General features: G+C 35.5%; 2 protein-coding genes across 7 annotated transcripts in view; one reads left to right on the top strand and one right to left on the bottom strand.

Annotated features, from left to right (window-relative positions):
* Rilpl (Rab interacting lysosomal protein like) overlaps positions 1–19,552 on the bottom strand; it is a 28,043-nt gene extending 8,491 nt beyond the window's left edge. For all 4 annotated transcript variants that reach the window (XM_074092157.1, XM_074092160.1, XM_074092156.1 and 1 more), the window contains exons 1-4: positions 19,142–19,552; positions 9,785–9,902; positions 5,737–5,876; positions 41–115 (exon numbers count right to left, since the gene is read on the bottom strand). In XM_074092157.1, the coding sequence (XP_073948258.1) occupies positions 41–115; positions 5,737–5,876; positions 9,785–9,902; positions 19,142–19,441 (633 nt within the window). In that variant the 5' untranslated portion in view covers positions 19,442–19,552. The remainder of the gene's footprint in view (positions 1–40; positions 116–5,736; positions 5,877–9,784; positions 9,903–19,141) is intronic.
* A 622-nt stretch (positions 19,553–20,174) lies between these two features.
* Positions 20,175–23,168, top strand: part of LOC141431127 (rabphilin-3A-like) — a 75,173-nt gene continuing 72,179 nt past the window's right edge. For 2 of the 3 annotated variants that reach the window (XM_074092138.1, XM_074092136.1), the window contains exon 1: positions 21,418–21,577. In XM_074092138.1, coding sequence (XP_073948239.1) covers positions 21,510–21,577 — 68 coding nt within the window. In that variant the 5' untranslated portion in view covers positions 21,418–21,509. Of the gene's footprint in view, positions 20,253–21,417; positions 21,578–23,168 lie in introns of those variants that run through there. The other variant, XM_074092139.1, reaches the window with a different exon arrangement.

The following is a 23,168-nucleotide window of genomic DNA, read 5'->3' as shown; positions in this document are numbered from 1 at the left end:
TGTCGTAAGTAGATCAAGACAAAATGCCCCTTTTGGTTACCTGATTCTGTATCTGCTTATGCTTTCGCCGGAGATCACGACTGACTTGTGCCAATTTTTCGACTTGATTCGACAACTGCAATGTATCCAAAATAGCCATTTTTACTACTCTTTCAAAACTATTCGATACAAATAGTTTTAAGAGTCACACGTGATCTTAAAAGGAAAAATAAACTGTAACTGTAGGTATTGATATGTACTGGTTGGTATAGATAGAACGATAAGAACTTGACGTTTAAATGGGTGGGCGAAAAACATGTTTAGTGTGTCGATTGATAAGATATTGTCAATATAGATTTATTGAATTTGCTGGGGAGTGGGCCGCGGATTACCTACTTTTGTCACTTGCCTAAACACGGATTTACATTTGTATGAAATAAATAATTATAAACCTCTATTTTTCACTGTTCTTTATGAAGTCAAATCAAACTAGACAACAACACAAAGATAAAAAAAACAGTATGTGGGAAACAGAAGATTGAGCGAAAAGTATTGTACCATCTAATTTGAGGAAAAAATAACGTGCAGTTGGCCCCGGCTTGGCCAACAATTAACGATTGATACACCAAACCAACTTTCAAATACTACCTTAAACACATTCTCACTGGCAATTTACCAAACTACTATACCGCCAAATCTGACAATCGATTACATAAAAACCAACCTTTGTCCAATGACCGTGCGATCTAAATCCTCTAAAGTTTTAACCGAAGCAACGGCAAGTAAAATTACACAATTGTCATAACTATTTCTCATTGAAGATTTCTTCAGCTCGCAAGTTTTTATTTGGACGAAAGTATGGCAAAGATAATTGTTTTTTGCGGCAATTTACGAGTCACTGTGTTAATCTACAAATCGCTTTGTGTAACCAGATAATATTCGGGAAACTGAACAGCTTTGGATTTTGTTGCTTGAGAATAACGTACATAATTTAATTTTCATGTTTGTACATTAGCGTGTTCATTCCATATAATTGGCTGTGAGCTCAATATTCTGATTTCGTACCTACTTATTGCACTATGTATGTTAATCGTACTGATTTTAGTGTAGCTTCTCGATTATGATAAGTTAATCAAGTTAATTCTCGCATTATGGCTAAATTGTAATCAGATCGAAAATCAGTCGGCATCGTTAGTGAGCTTATAGAAATTAGTTATATTACGATAAATTGCACATCGCAATGCAGACATAATATCTATATGTTTCGGAAACTATAAGCAAAATATACTAGGTATTTGCGCAGGTAGAGCGAAAATAGTATTATAAGTAGTACCTATACATAGGTCATGAGATGAGTCAGGACACGTAATTCACTACGATACATTAGTAGACAGCCACATACGTAATGGCATCATCAATGTACATGTTATAAGTATTTAGTAACTACTTACTACAAATTTTCATAGCGGTTAATACTAAAATAAAATAGTTACCGGTTCGCTACAACCAAATATCATAATACCAAGTTTCTAATGCCGTAATGTCAAAACAGATTACTTTCAAAATATCTAAAACTTGAAATGGCTTACTACACCTACTTTTTACCAACAATAAGTTTATACCAAATTTATATTAATTAGTCGTCTCGTACTAAACTTGTACTAGCCTTGAACTCGTACTGTACCCGTCATGTACTCGTCATGTACCCGTCTTGTACTAATCTTGTACTTTTTTTGATCTCGTATTGTACCAGTCTTGTACCCGTCTTGCACCCATCATTTACTCGTCTTGTACCCGTACTTGTCATGTAGTAGCGCGAAGCTTTCCAATTTTTTTTAGTTAGCAACAAACCTTAGGCTTAGTATTCAAGAATGTTCAAGAGCCCCTGCCATACCTAGGTATAGCCTCCTAACTCCTGACATTTTTTAACAAACTTAGCGTTTAAGACCTAGATAGACGTGGTTGACCTGCTTTGTTATTAGAATAGAATAGAATAGAAATGACTTTATTCATCCACAACACAGAATATCATAACAAGATTTAAAAATATACATATAATTATCATTCATTAAAGTTAAACTACAAAGTTAAAAACTATTGATACTTTACCAATCAAAATGTTTCGAAAAGAAGAAGTGAAGTAGTATTTAATGAGAAATCATGCAAAATATTATTTTGGATTTTATTTCAAAATTCTTAGAATTCTTTATTCAATGAACAATTTGTACTTTATAAAGTACATTCGGCCGTTATTCTTAGTGTTAATTAGTCCTTTATAAAGTTACTGACTTAGGAGGTTAAAGTATGGAAGATAAATTTTCAATGATTTCACGTCATGTTAAAATTGTGTAATATAAGATTTTTAAAGATTAGATTTCTGTTTTGCGTTAGTTGATTAACGATAAAAACAAACATGACAATTGATGGAAAACAATGTTTTTTTATAACTTACGTCATAATTATTTCAATTACGTCTATACTTAGGTATAGAATTAATGACATATTAATGTTCCCCTAGTGGCGATTGGAGAATTGTTATCTCTTTTACCTTCTTTTTTGTTATGTTACGACCAGAAACATGGTAATTATCAAACGTGTCGCATTGATTTTAACGTGTCTAAAAATGTATCTGCAACTTAAGTTTCGATATTAATCAAACTACAGAAAAACACACAAAGTAAACTATTTATATCTTACGATGCGCACTAGATATGTCACGATAAATAGTTCGATAAATATTCAATAACAAATTTATACATATTTTCCTTACGGTCTAACATTTATCTGAGATTTTTTGCTTTATATTAACTTCAATTCGTCGTTATTTGTTAGCATCAATTCTTACAAATGTTTTGACCCACTTCCAGTCTCCAGTAGTCTGTTGACAGTGATATAGTCATTGTAGCATATGAAAAAAAGTATGAGCTTTTGTCGCAAAAAAACATAACTTATGAAGAAATTAGTTTGAGTTTTCCTTGCATCGCCATGGCTGTATTACTTGCACGCAACAGAACCCAGTACATCTACAAAAACTATCCTGCCCAAGGTCTCGAACTATCTCCGTACGTAATTTCATCTAAATCGCTTCAGTGGTTTCAGCGTAACAGACAGACAAGAGTTACTATCGTATTTATAATATTAGTGCGGATTTGATCTAAATATCTTAATGATTAACCACAGTGGAAAACAAACGTGAACCGTCTAGGCAAACTAATGTCATCCCACTGCAAAAATAGCCCAAAATAATATAGACACTTATATGAGTCATGTGGTCTGACACAGAAAAACAATACCAAGCTAAACAAACGCAACTGATAGCTATCCATGACACACCGTTGTATGTTATATTTTGTATCGTAATACCAAAACATCATCCGATGTAAGAGTACCAGAACTACATATAAGATTGGTTTTTGGAATATTATTGTATTTTTTATTTCAATTCCAAATTTTTACTTTTACGGTCGTCACGTAAAACCTAAATTGAAAATACAAACTGAAATATAGATGCACAGAAAAACCAGAAAAATAAGACCAAATGAATAACGGTATCTCTTGTCCGGCTCTTGAGCGGTTAGTTCCAACGGAGTGCCGAAAGTTTCTCGATGAGGGCTACGGTATAGATGTCGCTAGCGTCACTGCTTAAGTGGTTAAATAAGAAACAAACAAGCTGAGATATGTGGTGCATAGGGGAAATTCGTGTCTGTACCGTTGTCCACCAGTGGTGTAGAGGTATAGCACACGGCACGGAATGCCGAGGACCTGGGTTCGATTCCCAGTGCTGGTCTTATTTTTCTGGTTTTTCTGTGCATCTATATTTCAGTTTGTATTTTCAATATAGTACATATAATTTAAATGGATTCTTTGTCAATACTATGATAACGCCCCCAGCTAAGGTTGAGCATCCATCAGACATCTACAAGCAAGCGGAGCAGTGTGAAAAACTGCAACAATTTTTATACACCAAAAATAAATAGTACATAAAGCATGAAATAATTATATTGGATTTTTTCGTCGTACATGTCAGGTTAATCTACTGTCGAGTGCAAAAATATACACTTATCTAACCGTTCAAAAATATGTAACCACAGACTCTTTTAGTGGTTGGAATAGATAAATATTTTTGCACTTGACTGTATCCTACCACCCGACCTACTCCAAACGCCAGCCGCTAACTTGCCTGAATATCGAACTGCCGGCTTAATACAGCAAAATTTATTTTTTTATATTGTACTAGCCTTTACCCGCGACTCCCTCCGCGTAGAATTCGGTTTTCACTATCCCGCGGGAACTACTCAATTTTCCGGGATAAAAACTATCTTATGTCCTTCCCCGGGACTCAAACTGTCTGTATATCGAATTTCATCTAAATCGGTTCAGCGGTTTAGACATGATGAAGTAACAAACAAACAAACAGACTTACAAAATTTCGCATTTATTATATTAGTGGGAAGTGGGATTTTCGTACAGACACGCTAAAATTACTGATTTAAGTATCATTTAAATAAAATCTAAACGCGGTTTTAGTACCAACCAACACATTACCCAAGTGATTCCAAACGACAATGACGTCTTTACACCTCATACGAGCACACGCCTCGGGCAATCAAGTGAGACCCTAAACCTATATATATACCAATGGAGGTTAATGGTGATCTGTAGCCCGAAATAACTTGAAGGTGTCGTAAAGCTCGATAATGTAGGTGTCCCGAGACTAATGAATTTGACATTATAAAAGTATGTAATAGAGCCTATGTCCATCCCGCTCATACCTGGTCTACCTACCTATTACATTTCCTTGGCCATATAACGGTGCTTCACGGCCACATTACACTACATTACATTACATACACAATACATTACATTTGGTAGTTTCTCGTGGTTCGTACTCTAAATTCGTAGTTACTAATTCCTGAAAAATATCTGAATACAAAAGTATTTTTAAGTGCGTGTAGGATTTTAACCACTTTTAAGGCTGCATTTCCACGAGAGACGTGTGAGGATGTTTTGCGAGATTATTTTTTTTCAATAGAAACGCTTTATTTATCCCCGGTTCCGATAATTATAATTTTTGGTAATGTGATTTCCACATTATTTTTCTAAATTCTTTATAATTTGATACATGATACTCTAATTTTGCTAAGGTAAAACCCAGTATATAATGAAATAACCTACCTACATTTGTCTACAGATTAGAGAAATACAACATTAACGTTATCTATCCATACCAACCAATAAAGCTATCAATCCGACTATGAACACAAAAAGTAAAGACACGCTTTTTTCAAACGAGTGTATACAGCATAATTTGCAAAATATCAAATACAATACCATACCATAGTAGCTCAAAATTACCGTCTCAAAATCAAGCTGATCATCGAGTATAACTTTTGCAAATTATGCTGGCGAATTTAAAGCTTGTCAGATTAGTTTATTAAGGGGTTTAGATACAGGGTTTTCACGAGGGATTACAGTACGTCTCACCCCAATAAAGGCATCTTCGAGAAGAATATCGCTTTCGCCAGCAGCTGCTCAAATCTTATAACCATGGTGTAAGGGCCTCCGCTAATTCTCTCGGGTGCACGGAGCGGACTCCCACACGGTGCTGTTTCATGTCATCTATAGGGCAGCTCACCTGCCTCACACAGCGATGCTAGCGCTGCTTTACTAGAAGGCATGGAACAAGCACGTCTGCGCGAGTTACCGGAGGCCCTAATAGTTACGTCACGGGTCAACCGACAGCTAAGGAAGACTTACGCTCTCAATCAGCTGTTGTTTCTCCTGCAACTGCGACTCCTGATGGCGAAGGGTCGCTCGCTGCTTCTCCGCGGTGCTGCTAAGTCGGGAAAGTACTTCCTGATCATGTTCTCTGGCTGGAGATGGTGGTGCGCTCGTGCCTAGAAATGAGCAAATTATTTAGATATTAGCATTTGCATTCGGAGACATTACATTCCTGATTGATATTAGATTCCTGGGTAAAACAAAGATATTCTATTTAGTTTGTCAGTTAGATTATCAGAACATATTGGACATGTATTTTTTAAATAATTTATTGAATCAGGCGTTACTTTGCGGAGGTCCATATCAACGTATTTTTTATTTCGCCATGCATGATGGATGAAGCGCGTCCAAGTTCGAGAGTGGGGGGACCGTGACGTCAGTCCATAGTAAAAAGTGTACCTGGGTCGATCAACTTCTTCTTGTCACTCATTGCTATATAGTTACGGTCTCGAGTCACTCTTTAAGCCGTAAGTTTATAGGATTAAAATTTGCCAAACATGCATTTTTGTGGTTGTTTTAAGCCCCTTCTATAATTGGTCATCTAATAAGCATGTTAGTATAATGTGATACAACATTTCTTCTATTAAACTGTACTACTTTTGCCCCCTCGCTGACGGGACAGAATAACAACAAGAAATAGTTGATCCACCCACCTAATAAATTCGCTCAGTGAGGATACGTGGAACTTTAACTGTCTGTATCTTCATATTTCTTGTTTATTAACAAAAGAAAATATACGTGTCCGATATTTTTTGGAAAATCTAACTGGCGGACTAGTTATAATTAGGAATATATTAAAGGTTAACAGATCTGAACTTTATTCCAAACGTTAATATATTAATTAATATATCCGATTAGCATAACACGACCAAGTTACGTACAGTGTATAATAAGAGACTCAAGAATTCAGTGTTGTGACTGTAGGTACAAAAAATTTGATGGACGCAGAAAAGTACAAGTTGAACAAGCTAGGCGTACTGGCCGCGGCCAGCACGCCGCGTTATGACTTGTGATACGGGTAGGTACTATTCCGTCGGCTTAGTAATCGATAATGTCCACTTGCAGAAAAAGAAATACGCTACGAAATCACGCTTGAAAATAAAATAAGATCAAACATTATACAATAGTTTACAAATAACAGTAATAGTAGTACGAAACTTCGCTAAACATCGCTTAAAACGTGGGAAGCCATTGACATGTTACGTAGTCTTAGAGCAAGATTACATCGACTAAAACTTCACACGTTCACTACTTGGGTAGCATGCATGCACGATACTTTTCATAGGTACTTAATAAAAGATGAGTCTCAATATACATGTATCATTGTCTGCGAACTGTCTGGGAAAAGGAAACCTCCGAAATTATTGGAGCCGGTTTACGCAACGCCCCGACCGAACTCGACATTTTACACTTCTTCATTCTGTCGCTCCTTCTAGATTGACACGGATGCTAGGCAATTTAATTTCTGGGTTCTCAGGGACGCGAGCCATATTGAATGAAATGAAAATTGTTTTACTAGGCTTCGCTTGCGAAAACTATACATCAAGTTGCATCAATATTCCGGGACTTTAGTAGATTTTCATGGGAATTTCCAAGATTTACATTGTGGTCTCCATTTTGTATGGAAAACAGCTGTGCAAAGTCTCAAGGCTCTCGATTTAGCGGTTGAGACCCCTTAACCATGACACCAAAATCTGTCTTTTAAGTTTTAGTATAAGCCCTCTCATTCTGAGAGGAGGCCTGTGCCCAGCAGTGGGACGTATATAGGCTGGGATGACGAAGTTTTAGCATAATATTCATACACAATTTCAAAATGTGTTTCAAATTGTAAAATTATGACTCGAGGCTTTCAAGGAAAAGGTTTATACTATCTATAAAGGCCGGCAACAGACCAGTGACTCTCGAATTATTGGTAGGTACTTATGGGTACAAAAAAAATAACATTTAGGTAGGTTTATTATAATATAATACATAATTTGAGGCCTAAATAGTTTAAATCATCATATTAAAATTACCAACACATCATTAAGTAATTTTCGGTAATAGCGTTCTATGATAGCATCATAAATTTAATTTAATTTAGTAATAATTAGCATAATGTACGCATAGTCTGTTCCGCGGAGTGGGCTTAGGGCAAACTTGTCACAAGGCTAAACTTGTACAAGTAAACGCCGACTTTCACTCTCGATGGTAAGGCTTGTTTCAGTTTGAGGCATTTTAGGCTAGATTGGCAAACTCAGGTGGTGTTTGAGGAAGGTAATGTTATTGCCAAAGGCACTCCTGAGTGCCTCAACGAGAAAGTGACGGGCGGGTAATTGGTTTCTCGCTCAAAAAAGAACCAAATACCGTTAAAAAAAGTGCTGTGTAGTGTAGTAATTACTTGTATGTAGCTGCCTCACACACGGCTACAGCTATGATATCCGATCTTGATTATCGGTCACTTTTACCTGGTATCTACTTACGTAAAGAAGCGATTTAGCGGCAAGTCCGAGCTAAAAGCTTTTTTTATTGCCACAAGACCTGGCTCTATACTACGATGTGCAAAATTCGAACTTCGTATCTTACCGTCCCGTTGACGCTAATATTTTTTAATACGAGAGTGAGAGGGATGGTACGATACAAACTTCGATTTTTGTATTTCATAGTAGTAGCGTGCCAGCAACTCGTAGCCGCCAGCAGTATCGTGAGTCCTTCCATATAATGGCCGGATTTCATGATCAATGTCGACTTAATAAGAAAGCTAGCTTTACTTGTTATCAGAGGCGTGGCTCCGTACAAATACAAATACAAATAACTTTATTTCGCTTGAAATATGGTACAAGAGGTAACCACCACCACCGAATTAACGAGCATGCCGTAACCACGCCATTCTCGCTAAGTTGTCTAAATTTTCGCACCACTTTTCATTCGGCCTTTTTTCACTCGCCGCTTAAGGTAGGGTGTTTATTTGCTCCGGGTTGTTTACCGAAATTCGCGCCACGCCACTGGTTGTTATTCGCTATATCCGCTGTAGTGACAGATGTCAGCGGCAGACGCAATATCTCTACGTACGTACCTATCAACGGCCTATCCTTTGAATCCGTTACTAATATTATAAAAAGTAACTTACTGTTACCTTTTCACGCATAAACCGATGAACCGATTGTAATAAAATTTGGGATATTGATAGTTTGTGACCCTGTAAAGGATAGAAAAGTTTTACCGTAAAGTAGTACAGTTCCCTCGGGATAGCGGTAAATCAAGACTTCGCAGACAGTCTCGGGCAACAACTAGTAGTTCATAATAAGTGACAATGCCGATTGGTGGGTGATACGCATTAAATATTGAGGATGGAGCTGAGAGAAACAGAAGCTACGACCAAGATTCATCAAGATTTCAGGGTGTATCAACCGTTGCAGCAGTATTCACTTCCGGCAACAGCAATATTGGGATTTGTAAACTCCCACATGTTTTTCTTGTTCCGTGGTTGGTAGTCGGCTGGCACGGAAAGTGTATTAAGTATCATTACTGTAACATCAGAACAGAACTGCTGACCGGGGGGTACAGGTCAATTCACAAGAGATGGCAGTGCCATAATGGCACGAATAATAATAATAATCGTTTATTGGGTAATGATATATCAGTAGATAACATGTTGTTTGAGCCCTCCTAGTAGGTATAACATACCTGCATCAGGTCTCGCTCTTCTATTCTTAAAAAAATCGTGCCAATAATGTTACATAAACGATTTTTATATAGTAATAAACGAAACAAAAACGAAAAAAAAGGTATAATATTACCTATACTTAAATTTATACAATTTATACTAAAAAACGAATGGATTGAATGAGTGTATGAAAGTATATCTGTGTTACCTACGAGTATTTAATTAATACACTTCACTTCACACATACATATATGAAAATTATATACATCAGTCGTTTTCCTACAAAAAGTATAAGTGACCTGTCGTGGCCTGAGCGAAGCAATGTAATATTAGTCCGGAGATCATGACGATATCTATACATTATTCTATTTAACTCACCGTCACCAGGTGCATTGATAGTTCGCCTCAACCTCTTATTCTCGTCCTGGAGTCTAGAAACAGCAGTCACCAGGTCAGCGGACTCCGTCCTCCACTGCTCCTCGATCGCTTCAATTTCCTAAAACAAACACTATTTTGAATGGCAAATCCATACTAATATTATAAATGCGAAAGTGTGTTTGTATGTTTGTCCGTCTTTCACGTCGAAACGGAGCGACGGATCGACGTGATTTTTGGCATAGATATACTTTATGGGCCAGAGAGTGACATAGGCTACTTTTTATCCCGGAAAATGCACAGTTCCCGAGGGAACAGCGCGCAATAACCGAATTCCACGCGGATGAAGTCGCGGGCAAAAACTAGTTGGCAATAAAGTGAAATGATAACAAGACCCCGGTGCAATGATAGCATTATCAATGCACAAGGTGAATATATACCTAAATATCGGTCAAGGACTTGCCTTAATGGTATTGACCTAATTTTTTCCAATAATTTATTACTAAGCAGGTGGGTTAATCTGTTTACGTTTACCTGACTAATAATCTCATAAGAGCGAGCATAAATGGCTGCAATTTATGATGCATGATGATAATTGGTAACTTTCACTTTATTTATGTTTATGTGCATTTGTGTGAATCTCGGCATGCCATAGCCTGATACCCTAGGCACGCCACTGCATAATAGTACTGTCGCATAGTAATACTTTGGCCTACTACTTTTTTGGCATATTAAGCTATTAGAATAATTTCAGTTGGACTAATTGTATTAGACTAATACACATTATGCATATTATTGTTTGGGCTATTGATTATTTGTTATAAATGAACAACATATTAGGTTAGGTTAGATCACGTTAGGTACATTAGGTTAGGTTAGGTTTAGGTTAGTATGATATCCAGGCGCGAGGCGCCCAAGCAACGCAGAAATAGGAGGTCCGCCCGTCGACCTCGCCTTAGTTCCTGCATATATATTAACACAAAACTAACCATTTCTCGTAGTGCATCAGGCTCTTGATTGTGGTTGTGCACTTTGTAATGATGCAAATTTATTATTATTGTTCGTTCAAGGCAGATGTTTAAGCAAAGGTTTAAAACATATTTATTGGATTGCCAGAAGCTTCAGGTCAATGCTTAATACCCGGTATCGTCGGTTCTATTTGACAACCATGCCGCGGAAATCTTTGTTTTTGTTTGCATTAGGTACATGTACTCAAAGAATATCTGTTATGTTTGTTATTTAAACCTTAAATTATATTTTATTGAATCAGGCGTTACTTTGCGGAGGTCCATATCAATGAACTAAAATAATTTCCTTGCTCACCCGCGACCTTACGATAGCAAAGCTTATGCAAAATATGCGTGTTCATGCAGTTCCTCCACCTCCACACTGTAAGAACACACACAAATCACACAAACCCATCTATCACCACCACCACACTACACTGACGCGTTTCGAACTCAAACAGAGCTCATCTTCAGAGTGACACAACCGTACACCATGCTACCAGTTGTTAGACTAACGAACCACAACCACCGTTTTAACTTGTCACTGTATCCCCAAGTACCCACATACGTTTTATGAAACAAAACAAAACTACCCACAAATTATTAATAAATTTTTTTAACCGTCCTTCAAAACTACCTTGACTTTTTATTTATTTTATGGAGCTCCGTATCCGTAACCGAAAATATCCGATATCCGAAATAAAAAAAACTATCCGTAACCGTAAAACGAATCCGATATAAAAATTTCGGATAGTTTCGGATAGGAGTTCTATTTGTGACATATTTTATTTTTGCCCCGCCGAGCCGACAGAACAGTCGCGCGCGTCTTCTGCATCTATTGTTTATTATTTTTCTATTGCTAAGTATTTACGAATCGTAACTATTATAAAAAAAATAAAGTCCATCTATATTCCTATTAGAAAGCACTCTTTATTGTACAAACGAAAATAAATAAAAATACAATAAAATTATACGAGTAGGTGTTTAAGCCTTAGTTTGTAGGTATAGGTTTAAGTTGTTTTTTTTGTATTTTTTATTGTATTTTTATTTATTCCTATTTGTATTTTACTTTTACACTTCCTTAAAAATCTAATATCCGTAACCGAAACCGAAACTATCGGATAATCCGTAATAATTTACCAGCCGTAACCGTAACCGAAACCGGTATTATGTTTGACATATATCCGTATCCATATCCAGATCCGAAATGTTATAACATCCCTGTTGTCATGGCATGTTTGTGAATAAAGTTTTTTATCTATCTATCATTATGACTTTTTGATTTATGCTATTTGACAAGAAAATATCAGTAAACAAGAGAAAAGAGACGTAAAAAGACGAAGTTATCCCAAAAAAGTAAAGTAAGTTAAGTTTTCTTTTTCTTATTTTTTCAGGTACCTATATCAGACAGGTAAATTGGTATTTTTAAATTAATTTGGGAATATCAGAGTTGAAAAAAAAATGGGTTAGTCTAATCAGCATAAAATATCGTAAGTTACAAATATCACGCGAAGTTAGAACCTAATTCGTGACATTGCCCTTTTAGACTATTTTTAAACTTGATATTTCATGTTATGGTCTATACTAAACCTACCCACCTACCGTGTTAGGTACAATAATTTGCATTATTTACGTGGAACAGTCACCTTTAGGGTGCCTTTCCACCAGAGACGTGCTATGCAGCTATGCTGCGATGAGAGGATGTGAAAGCTACGTTACGAAACTATGTGACCATTTCCACTAATGCTAAGCTATGTAGCCGTTCGAGGAAGATGCGCAGCCGCGGGGAGCTGTGCGAGAAAGATGCGCAGCTCGAGTAGCGCATCCATAGCACGCATCCACAACACTCATCTTTCCATATAAAAAAAATAGCTTAGTTGAACTCGTTTCCCTTTCCACCAGTGCTATGCTATGTAGCGTAGCACATCTCTGGTGGAAAAACACCCTTATTCTCGGAACATGTTATAGCCGAAGTAAACGTCAGATTATCATCTGCTTGAACATCGGTAATGTTTAGTTTAGGTTTACGTGAGCCGAAGTCAAAGAACGATCTAAAACTTATTTTCTTAAATCGCTAAATTAAAACTGGAAATGCCAAAAATAAGCATAAAAGTTGATATATTATGCATTGCATGAATAAATAAGAAGCAGACGCCGTATTAGTGTTAACTATTTCTTGTGGACGTCAGTGCCCAGAAACGAACTCATGAGTGAATGTAGTCCATCTTGACTGGGAATTCTCGACCACTCTACCGAATTCATTTATGTGAACCGCTTCTTATGGCTGGCAATATCTTTTGGTGTTTTCGTTTTAGACGCATTAGGAAACCTTCCGTGATATGTGTAAATTATGGACACCAAAGTGTCCTTTAGCACCTTAGATACATTCTATCACATGACATATATTATTATATATACTGCCTGGCTCTAGCCCAAGTTTAAGGCTTCTCTCAAACAACCAAAAGCCGTGAAAACAACTTTTTAAATAACTGCAGTGCAGGGAAATGGCAAGTTATATTTGGCAACATCGTCTTATGCGGCTACTATCCCGAGATGTCCTCCCGCAGACAAAATCTTAGCAGCTCTGAGAACTTAGCATCCAACATTGGAAAATCTATATTTTTTATTTTATTCTCGTAGATTTCGGTAGGTACTTATGAAGCTGATTGTAGTAATATTTTTTCCTTTGCAGTAAGTCTAAAAGAATTACAGGATTGGCGACTTTTTATTTAAATCTTTTGGTCTGTTTCATTTGGAGGTTTATGCATGAAAATAAACGTATATTTGTCGCACATACGCAATTATTTCGCACGAGTAAGCGTCTTGGTATATACTGGTTTCGGTCAAGGTCATTCTATTTCAATGAGGTACATGACTTCCGCAGACGCCTGTATATATTAACTATTTTAAAAGACTACCACCGAAAACATACAATTTTTTTTTTGTGACAACAAATGATTTCTTTCTTTCTTTAAATTAGTAATTATTTATTACGTTTATCAACATTTTTGGCGATGTTGACATTGTGTAATGAGCGAGGAACTTGCCTTACGTAAACAACCATACAATTGTAATTAAAAATATATATATATATGCAAACATCAAAAAAGAATAAATTAACCTTCACATAACACATAAACAAACCAATGAATGAAACAACTGTTTCATTAAACTGTCGGGACTGCAATGCTCTGCTCTCATTGCCATGTAGAATATATCGTGCCCGAAACGAAACTTGATAAGTAAAGTACCGTGCCTCGCAATACACTAGAGACAGATAAAATCATGTGATGTTTTAAATTGCAAATTTTTCTACGTGAAGTGAGAAAATGTTTAACTATTAAAAACTCGTAAGATGAATTACTCTTGCTCGTAGACGACCTTGACTGTTTCGGTAATATGAAAACTGGTTGTAGAAACATTATTTACACGTAGAAAGGAAACTCATGTGACGACATAATTGTTGTTATGACGTAATATATCACAGAGCTGAATAGTTGACAGTCTCTATTATATTATTAGGTAGCCGATTTCTGAGAAATAGGAGTCAATTTATTCATTATAGAGTGATGAGTTCACGGGGCCTTTTAACGCCCGAGATGACGACAAAAGCCGCCCCACCCCCAGCTACTCTCTCTCCTTCTCCTCCCTATACACGAGAATGCCTCTCACGCTAATACGCTAAACAACGATTTTTACTGATTTTTCGCGTCGTGATTTGACGACGTAATTGTTAGGTATATAGAATAGAATAGAATAGAAGACATTTATTCACATTCACAAAGACACACAAATACAACAAAACTAAAAAACACAAAACAGCAAACACGAAAAAAAAAACAAAAAAAAAGAAGAAAAAGAAATACAGAAATTAAAATATATGAAACGGCCGCTGACGCTGATGTTATTATTGTTAGCCTATGTTGAAGTTCCTCAAGATGAGACGCAAAAAATATTCCTAAGCCAGCTTCGCCCATACCTACAATTCGCCTAACAATAACAGACTTACATAGGTATGAGTATTTCTCAAAAAGTTGTCCCGTCATGAAATTGTCAAGAAATTATTAACCTAAGGACGAGATCAAAAATTCGAGATCGCAACATTCAAAATTTCTTGACGTCAGAAAAAAGGCACGAAATCTTGTGAGGAAAAAAATCGTAATTTTGTAACTACATCGAAACTTTCTGTTGGATCCAACAACAAAGATTACTTATCTGACTTTTTACCACCTTTACCATAAGGTTTTGTATATATTTAAACACAATATTACTTATTTTTTGTGTTGAAATAGCGTCAGGATTTTTTTTTTTTTATAAGTGGGCAACTGAAAATGGACAACTTTTTGAGAAATAGTTGTATCGACTCAGTAAATTTATTGATTAATGGAAAAAAATTGTATTATAAATTATAATATTACCTAGTTAGTACCCATAGTACCTACAAGCTTTGCTTAGTTTGGGACTAGGTCAATTAATTGGTGTCAATTGTCCCGTAATATTTGTTTATTTGATAATACAATACAATTGAAGTTCTGGACTAATTTGCACAATAAATTATTTTTGGATGCTATCATTGGAGGAGGGTTTGATGTAGTTAATTCCTATAAATCAATCGAATATTTAATCGGCTGAAACAATAATTTCGATCCTCATTTCTGAATCTGTAGCCGTATTGTCTAACGGCTGGACGCTCGTGATTGAATTACCATCTTTTTTTATCATCATCCTACACCGTGTGACAGAAAGTGGTTAAAACGATTGTGATTCCAAGGGTTTTAGGCAATAAAACCTCAAGTGCGATCCCTGGAAGTGCGCAATTGAGCATGTTACTGAAGACTATGTAAAATATGAAAACAGTTAATGGTCACATTATACAGTCTCTTTCTATCTTCTATATAAAACTCTTGTGTCACAGTGTTTGTGACCAAACTCCCCCAAAACGGCTTGACCGATTTTTCATGAAATTTTGTGTATATTCGGTAGGTCTGAGAATAATACGTAAACAATTTTTCATACTTCTACAGGGACGGAGTCGCGGGCAACAGATAGTCCATCCCAGCCTATATACGTCCCACCGGGCACAGGCCTCCTCTCAGAACAAGACGGCTTGGGCCATAGTTCCCACAACAACAACAACAACAACAAGGGCTACAGCTAGTATTGAAATAAAAACCTAGTAAGTACCTAACTCTTAGGCCCACTTGCAGTAAACACATAAATCTCGAGTTAGCGTTGAGCTAAGTTTAGTAGTGTCAAATTGTATGGAACTGTCAAGCTTAAGCCTGGATTAACTACTAAATCTAGATTATTTTTTTCCTGCAAGACGGCCTTAAACATGCATGTTTAAAAGTTACTGTCATGGTTTAGTTAGGAGTAAAAATTGAATTGTGCCAACCAGTGCTTGACGCTAGAATACGATTGTCTACACTAAAATGACCACATGACCAGGATGTCATTCAAAGCAATCATTCTATTGAGTAGTGGACCTATTGTGTCTTTAGAGCACATAGATGTGCTTTAACATATTGTTACTTTTAAGTAACAAACTACTACAATCTTTTAAATGCTACGCCGCAACTACACGTTCAAAATAGCTACTACTAAGCTACACATGTGCTTTTATGCAAAAACCCACCCATCCTCCTATGAACTAACTATCACAAAAACTTAGAAGTTCATTCTCAAAATATAGCCAACTACAAGGTAAAAAAGTTTGTTATTAATTGATATTATGGATGTCCGCAAGCAATGCCCGAATAAATTAATTATTTATAACATGCTTCATTACATTTTGTATGACATGAATTAGAAACTACAACAATAGAAGTAAAAAAAAGTACATCTCAAGCTTCTATAAAAAAACTAGTCAAATAAAAAAACAAATAATTCACAAAATAAATAAAAATGTATCTTGTCCTATCTACAATCCTTTACGGACGAAATAAACTATGTATACCTATGTATAGGCATAGGTGTACCAAAATGCATACAAATTCTCGGTAAAACTACATCAACAAAATGTGTTAACCAATTTTGGACCTATATTTATCCACATGGGAATTGCAGCCATGCATTATTAGCTCAAAAATGTGAATTGTGTATGACTTAAGTGGTGGTTCTTGACTTAATTCCTATACGACATAGCAATAGTTTAATTTCTGTGCATGATTATTATTACTTAAATTGTAGGCTAGAATTTTATCTAACAAAATAAAATACTATTGTTATGGCAAATAGATAATAAATAACACTTAAAGCTAAGCTAACGATAAGGCTTCAATATAAGTAGAACAAAATTCAACAATAACATCAACAAGGAAATAATTCAATAGATACACTAAAAGTTATCTTATCGCCAAAGCCCAATCTTATTAAAACATTTGGTTAACTGCAATGTTAAGCATAGTTATATAGTCTTGACAGTTGGGTATTAACTTTATACACCATGTTTTTATATCCGTTAACTTCCGCAGATGGCTCAGTTCATTGATATGAACTACTTGATAATGAACTTTTTCGTCAATTTCGTCAATATGAGTACATAGATTGTAAAATTTGATTGTTGGAAATATCCTTTAATGATTAAAAACATTTAATGTTCCTCAATGTTTAGTTTGTGAAAATTGTGAACCAAAAACAATTTTTTATTCATTTTATGAATATGTAATCAAGATTTTTAATAAAAGAATAGTTACCTACTAGGTTAATTGAATTTTTGTTGCATATTTTACTGATGTGACAGATATGCTATCTTTTAATTTCAATCAAAATAGTACAAGTAGGTTATTTTTTTCAAGTGCCGAATGTTCGGCATTTTAACCGAATTTCGGCCGAATGCCGAAGTTTGGCTCAAGCTGCCGAAATTCGGTTAAACCAAATGTAAAACGACTTTCGGCCCATCCCTAAAAAATAAACATTATGGGACAATTAATTGCCACCAATGGACTAGTCCATTCCAAGCCAAACCTAGCTTATATGGTGGGCCTGGGATAAAACAACATATTATATAGATCAGTGTTTTTAACATGTGAAGCCTCTTTAGGGGAGTGCTGGGAACACTACTTCAGTAAAAAAAAAATATTTGTTAAGTAAATATGTAAGGTAAAATACCTGAACATTTTCATGTAAAAACTATATACAACAAAATAAAAATGACATTTGATTTTTATGTCACATATCACATTGTTTGTTGAATGTTGAATTAATTAATATTCAAGGGCAAAATGAAACTGGTAAATGCAAAAAATATGGCAAGTTCATTTGTGACATAAAAATAAGTGTATGTTAGCCAATCAACTATTTTACCGACACTTTGGGTGTCTTCTGCGTTACCAAAAAATTGTACTTCCAACAAGATATTTCATGGTTTAATAGGTTGAACTTACGTAGGATGGCATGTTATGTTATGTTATATGTTTGCAGATTAGTGTTCGTAAAAAAAGTTGATTGGCCCATATAAAAGGCCTCCAAGTTTTGAACTGAGCATTCAAATCAATCCACCTAAATAAGTACTATTACTCAAAAATACCCAAAAAAGTTGTTTGTTGAATGATGGATAAACAAAATTCTACTGTTTTTATGTGTATGTTTTAAACATTCTAATTTTAAAATTAGCAATATTCACATAATAAAATTAACACTTTAAAATTAGCAATTTTCTGATTGCCAGTACCAAAATAAATATTTTGTTTTTTAGTAATATATAAAAAATACTGGCCTGGCTTGCTCCAGGTTAGGAGTCATAAAGGTAAAAAGGCTTTTGGTCTGCTCTGCAGTGGAACAACATAGTTGAAAAAAAAAATTTTTTTTAAACTAACAAACCCATTTTATTTAATTTTTTTAGATTAACCACACCAGTGTCTGTAGTGACTATTATTGATAATACATAAAGTGAAAGTTATAGATTACACAATACACAACTAATCATATGACTGGAGATCAACATTACCTTTCTAAATTAGAATTGCAATAGCCAGCAAAGTAGAACTGAAGACTACTTTAAGAATAAATATCCAAGTGGTACTTGTTCAAACAAAAACAATTAAGTAAACACAGAACAAAAACAAGCCTTGGATTAGCATAAACTGGCATTCAAGATAGCGAAGCTAGTTTGCACTGAAGTTTAGTTGAAAATACTAATAATTATGCCAAATTAAAGGCAATTAACTTCAAGACGCGCGCCACCGAACTGTGATGTCAATGTCGCGCAACACTCTTCCACCGCCTTCCATTTTCATACTTATAGCAATTTTGCAACTGCACCTTATGCAGGTGTCGAAACTACTGCCGTCCGAGCGCGCTACTGACTGCACGAATAATTCGATCACCAATATCAGTGACCTCTAACACCTACCTTTTCGAAGCGTTGTCTGTATTCAGCCTTCTCGATCTTGTCGTTTTCCAGCTGAGAAATCTTCGCTGTTAGCTCCTGTAGCGCTTGATTCTCCTTCTCGTTACGAACAGCCAAGTTCTCCAGCAACTCTAGGGCATTAATCACCTTCGGCAACAAAGCTGTCACTGCGTCAGCCCCGTATTTCTCTATTATAATTTCGCATTCCTTCCCAATGTCTGATGCCAGGTCGTAAACGTCGACCACAGTGACTTCGTCGTCGAATTCCGGCATTTTGGCGGAAAAGCGTCTGTGGTACGGCATCGGAATCACCTTGTTATCACTTCACAGCACCGCATAAAGATAAACGTTCGAATATTTCACAGAAATGTATCCACCTTTCGCAAATGCGCCATCATTACTGAAACGTCAAACACCAACACATTTTACCGAGTGGTAGGGAGCCTAGGGAGGCGCCGCTGATAGTGCGCGCAATAACGATGGTTACAATTTTGTTAATAACTCGTTATCAGGTTAATTTAAAAATAACAAAAAAAAATTTGAGCGGATTTTTGGCGGTTGATGTCACTGTTATTATGTAGTACTCTTTATTCCAGTATGAGCGAGCTGATATAAGAAAGATGCACACAGACAGACTCATACTACTAAGAGATACTACCATAGACCAAATATAGTAATGTTTATATTTCGTCTATGGATACAACGTAAAGATGGGGCATTTTGATAGTGTTAGCTTACATTTAATATTGTCTCTAATATTCTTAGTGCTTTAATCCCATTAATATTATTTATGCAAAAGTTTGTAAGTATGTTTGTTTGTTACTTCATCACGTCTAAACCAAAACCAATTTAGTTGAAATTCGGTATATAGTACTTTGAATCACGGAGAAGGCCCATGGAATAGGATTTTTATTGCGGAAAATTGCATATTTCTCGCGAGATAGCGTAAACGAATTCTGCGCGGACGGAGTCGCAAGTAACAGTTAGTCATTAATACATATATAATACTATCGTGACATTAGATGGCATTGTTCAAGGTTCAAATAAGTTTTAACGAACTTAATGAGGGTTTAATGACAGGTGGAATATCGCCAGATAGTGTCAGTATTGTAAGGTGAGTCATTGTATGTATTGTATTGTGTTAGTTTTGACAATATACAGTCTTGTTTACGATTTTCAAAGTGTCTTAGCTATGTAAGAAATAAAATTAAGAGTTACGTGTTGGGTAACTATCTCTTACTATGCCCAAGAGGTGCGGTCTGCGGAAAACTGGATAAATCTACCGGTAACGTGACAATTACGTCGAAATAAGGATTGTCCTGCCAATATAGACTTTTTTTCTTATAATGAGCTATTTATATTTTTTATACACCTACTATCTACATTTACTGGCATACTTAAAGTTCCCTCTGTAATATTATGTCGCTGTAGAATTGGAATGTTTTGACTTTACTTACATCGCGATTTAGGATAAATTTTCAACAACACAACTACTTAGGTATGTATATTATGTATGAGTTGTAATTATAATGAAGTAAAATTGGAATCTATGAAATATTGGGTAATAGATTTTGTTAAAATTAATCACCAAGCTAGATTAGCATAGATAAAACTATTCGTGTCAAATTTTGCAAGTCGGATAAAAAATACCTACTCCCAATTTGAGAAAGAAATAAAAAATAAAATAAATATCTCGGGACAATTCACATCAATTGACCTAGTCCCAAAGTAAGCTTAGCAAAGCTTGTGTTATGGGTACTAAGCAACGGATAAATATAATAATATAGGTAGATAAATACTTAAATACATAGTAAACACCCAAGACCCAAGAACAAACATTCGTATTTTTCATACAAATATCTGCCCCGACACGGGAAAAGAAACCGGGACCTCAAGCTTCGTAGTCCGGTTCTCCAACCACTAGGCCATCTGGTCGTCAAATAAAATTAAATATCAGTATTAACAAATCTAAATGAATAACAGTTTAACACCATTACCATCAATAAAATTAAGTACATTATTTAAGTATATTTCAACTTTCGTGTCACTAACTAGAATCAAATTAACATTTTAAGAAGCTTCAAACTCTAAAACAATACCTAAACTAAACCGTTTTCAGATGCAAATGAGCGCAAAAGGTCCTCGCAGCACAAACGTTGGGCCAGACACGTATTATTACAGTTAACATGATACTTACACCCAATAAAAGGTCCAGTCGACATATGTTACAGTTTTCAGCGTTGTTAAAATATCGATTATTAGCCTCCGCCACGCGAGAAGCAACAGTTGGGTCGCGTAAACAGGCGGGAACGCGCGACTTTCCCGCGCTGCGTAAACAAATTGTTTTTTTTTTATGTATTTTTAAATCGCGATGAATATACAAAGCAAAGCCAATAAGTTTGTGTGCCCAAATGACAGGCAGCTTTCTCTCAGAGCCAAGTAAGTGGATTATGATTCCAAGTTTTTCCAGATGATCCGAGTTTTGTTTGTGTTTTCTTCAATATGTAAAGTTTGACGCAACTAGTTATTGATGTGATAACAATGTGATCCGATTTATCTTCTTTCGGGAAATGTATTTTGTATGTTTTATGTATTAAGAAGCAGAAAATAAAAGTTTTGTTATTTAATTCAGTTTATCAGATTCATAAACTCTAACTGCAGAAAATAAATATTTTTAATTGGACACCACAAAACAGAAAAATAAGATTAATTATAAAGATGGACAAAGCAGATGATAGGCGGTCGTATTAATTAGGAGTGTCTCCAAGGCCATCATTTAAATGCAAAGATATATAAACAGATTATAGAAAGTTGTGTAAACAAACAGGCTGAAATCATTATTACGCTAAAAATAATGTGATACTTAGTAAAAGATAGACAAAGTGTGAGTCGAACATAGGGTTTCATACCACATTACACTATCGTACCAAAAAAGAAATGTTTCACTAGAAACTCAAATCCATAAATTTAATTGCGGAAATCAACTTAAATTTTTGATTTTGATTGTTTTGATATAGCAGCCATGGTAAATAACACTGAAAAATTTAAGTATGTGCCAATTGCCACTAAAATTGATCAAAACACGTAAAAAAAAAACTTGCGTTGAAACCCCTGTTTTTTTTTCATTTTATTTTATATTATTGGTTGGTTTAACTGCTACGGTACCATACACACAAAGAGTTGTAAAAATTGTAAGGGTATATCTATTACGGTTTAAAACAAACATCTCTGTCACAGACAGGCAGATGACTAAACTAGGACCTTTACCTAGGGTAGAAGAAAAGGATAACAATGTAATAATTTATTTTTTCTTCCATCATTTCATCATAACTGCACTAAATACCCAGCACAAAGCGGGACTTTACTGCTCTAGTGCAGAAAAAATGTATGAAAATCCTTTATTGCATTGTTTTGGTTTTTTTTTCAATTGCACCACCAAAGAGGTAACACAAGTAATTTTGCTATAAAATTAGCCTGCATAGTGTAAAAAAAATCTAGTGGTAGGTCGGTCAACCTGACAGTCTTATGAAATTTCACAGATAAAAATATTGCTATTAAATCCTACCAAAAATAGGAAGTAGCCGTATATTAAAAAAAAAATTGTGTGTTTGGTTAGCCGACCTGGCGCCCTTCCGAAATTTGACAGATCGCGGGTAAAAATATCTGCTACTAACTCCTCTACTAACAAAGTAAGAAATTAAAGAAAAGAACTTGACGGGAACCTTGCGAATTTTCCATGGGCATTTTATGAGAGTGCAAATGTAAACTTAAAAAAACTGGAATCATCGAGTGCTAGTGACATTTTTTTCCTATTAATTATTTAGCATGAGTTTTTTTTCGTCTACTATTACTGTAATAGTTGAAAGAAAAGCTGATTATGCACCTCGCATTAAGTAATTTATATTGCCCTCATGCTCATCGCAGTAATAAATAGCTTTCTGCTTGGTGCAACAATCTACTATTACTCTTCAATGGTTGCTTAACTACCTATATAGAAGTGATCGCTTATATTGCTATCCTTGTGAAAAAA

The sequence above is a fragment of the Choristoneura fumiferana genome, chromosome 9 (assembly GCF_025370935.1).
Source record: "Choristoneura fumiferana chromosome 9, NRCan_CFum_1, whole genome shotgun sequence".
NCBI classification, from domain to species: Eukaryota; Metazoa; Arthropoda; class Insecta; order Lepidoptera; family Tortricidae; genus Choristoneura; species Choristoneura fumiferana.
This window is presented reverse-complemented; position numbering and strand designations above follow the sequence as displayed.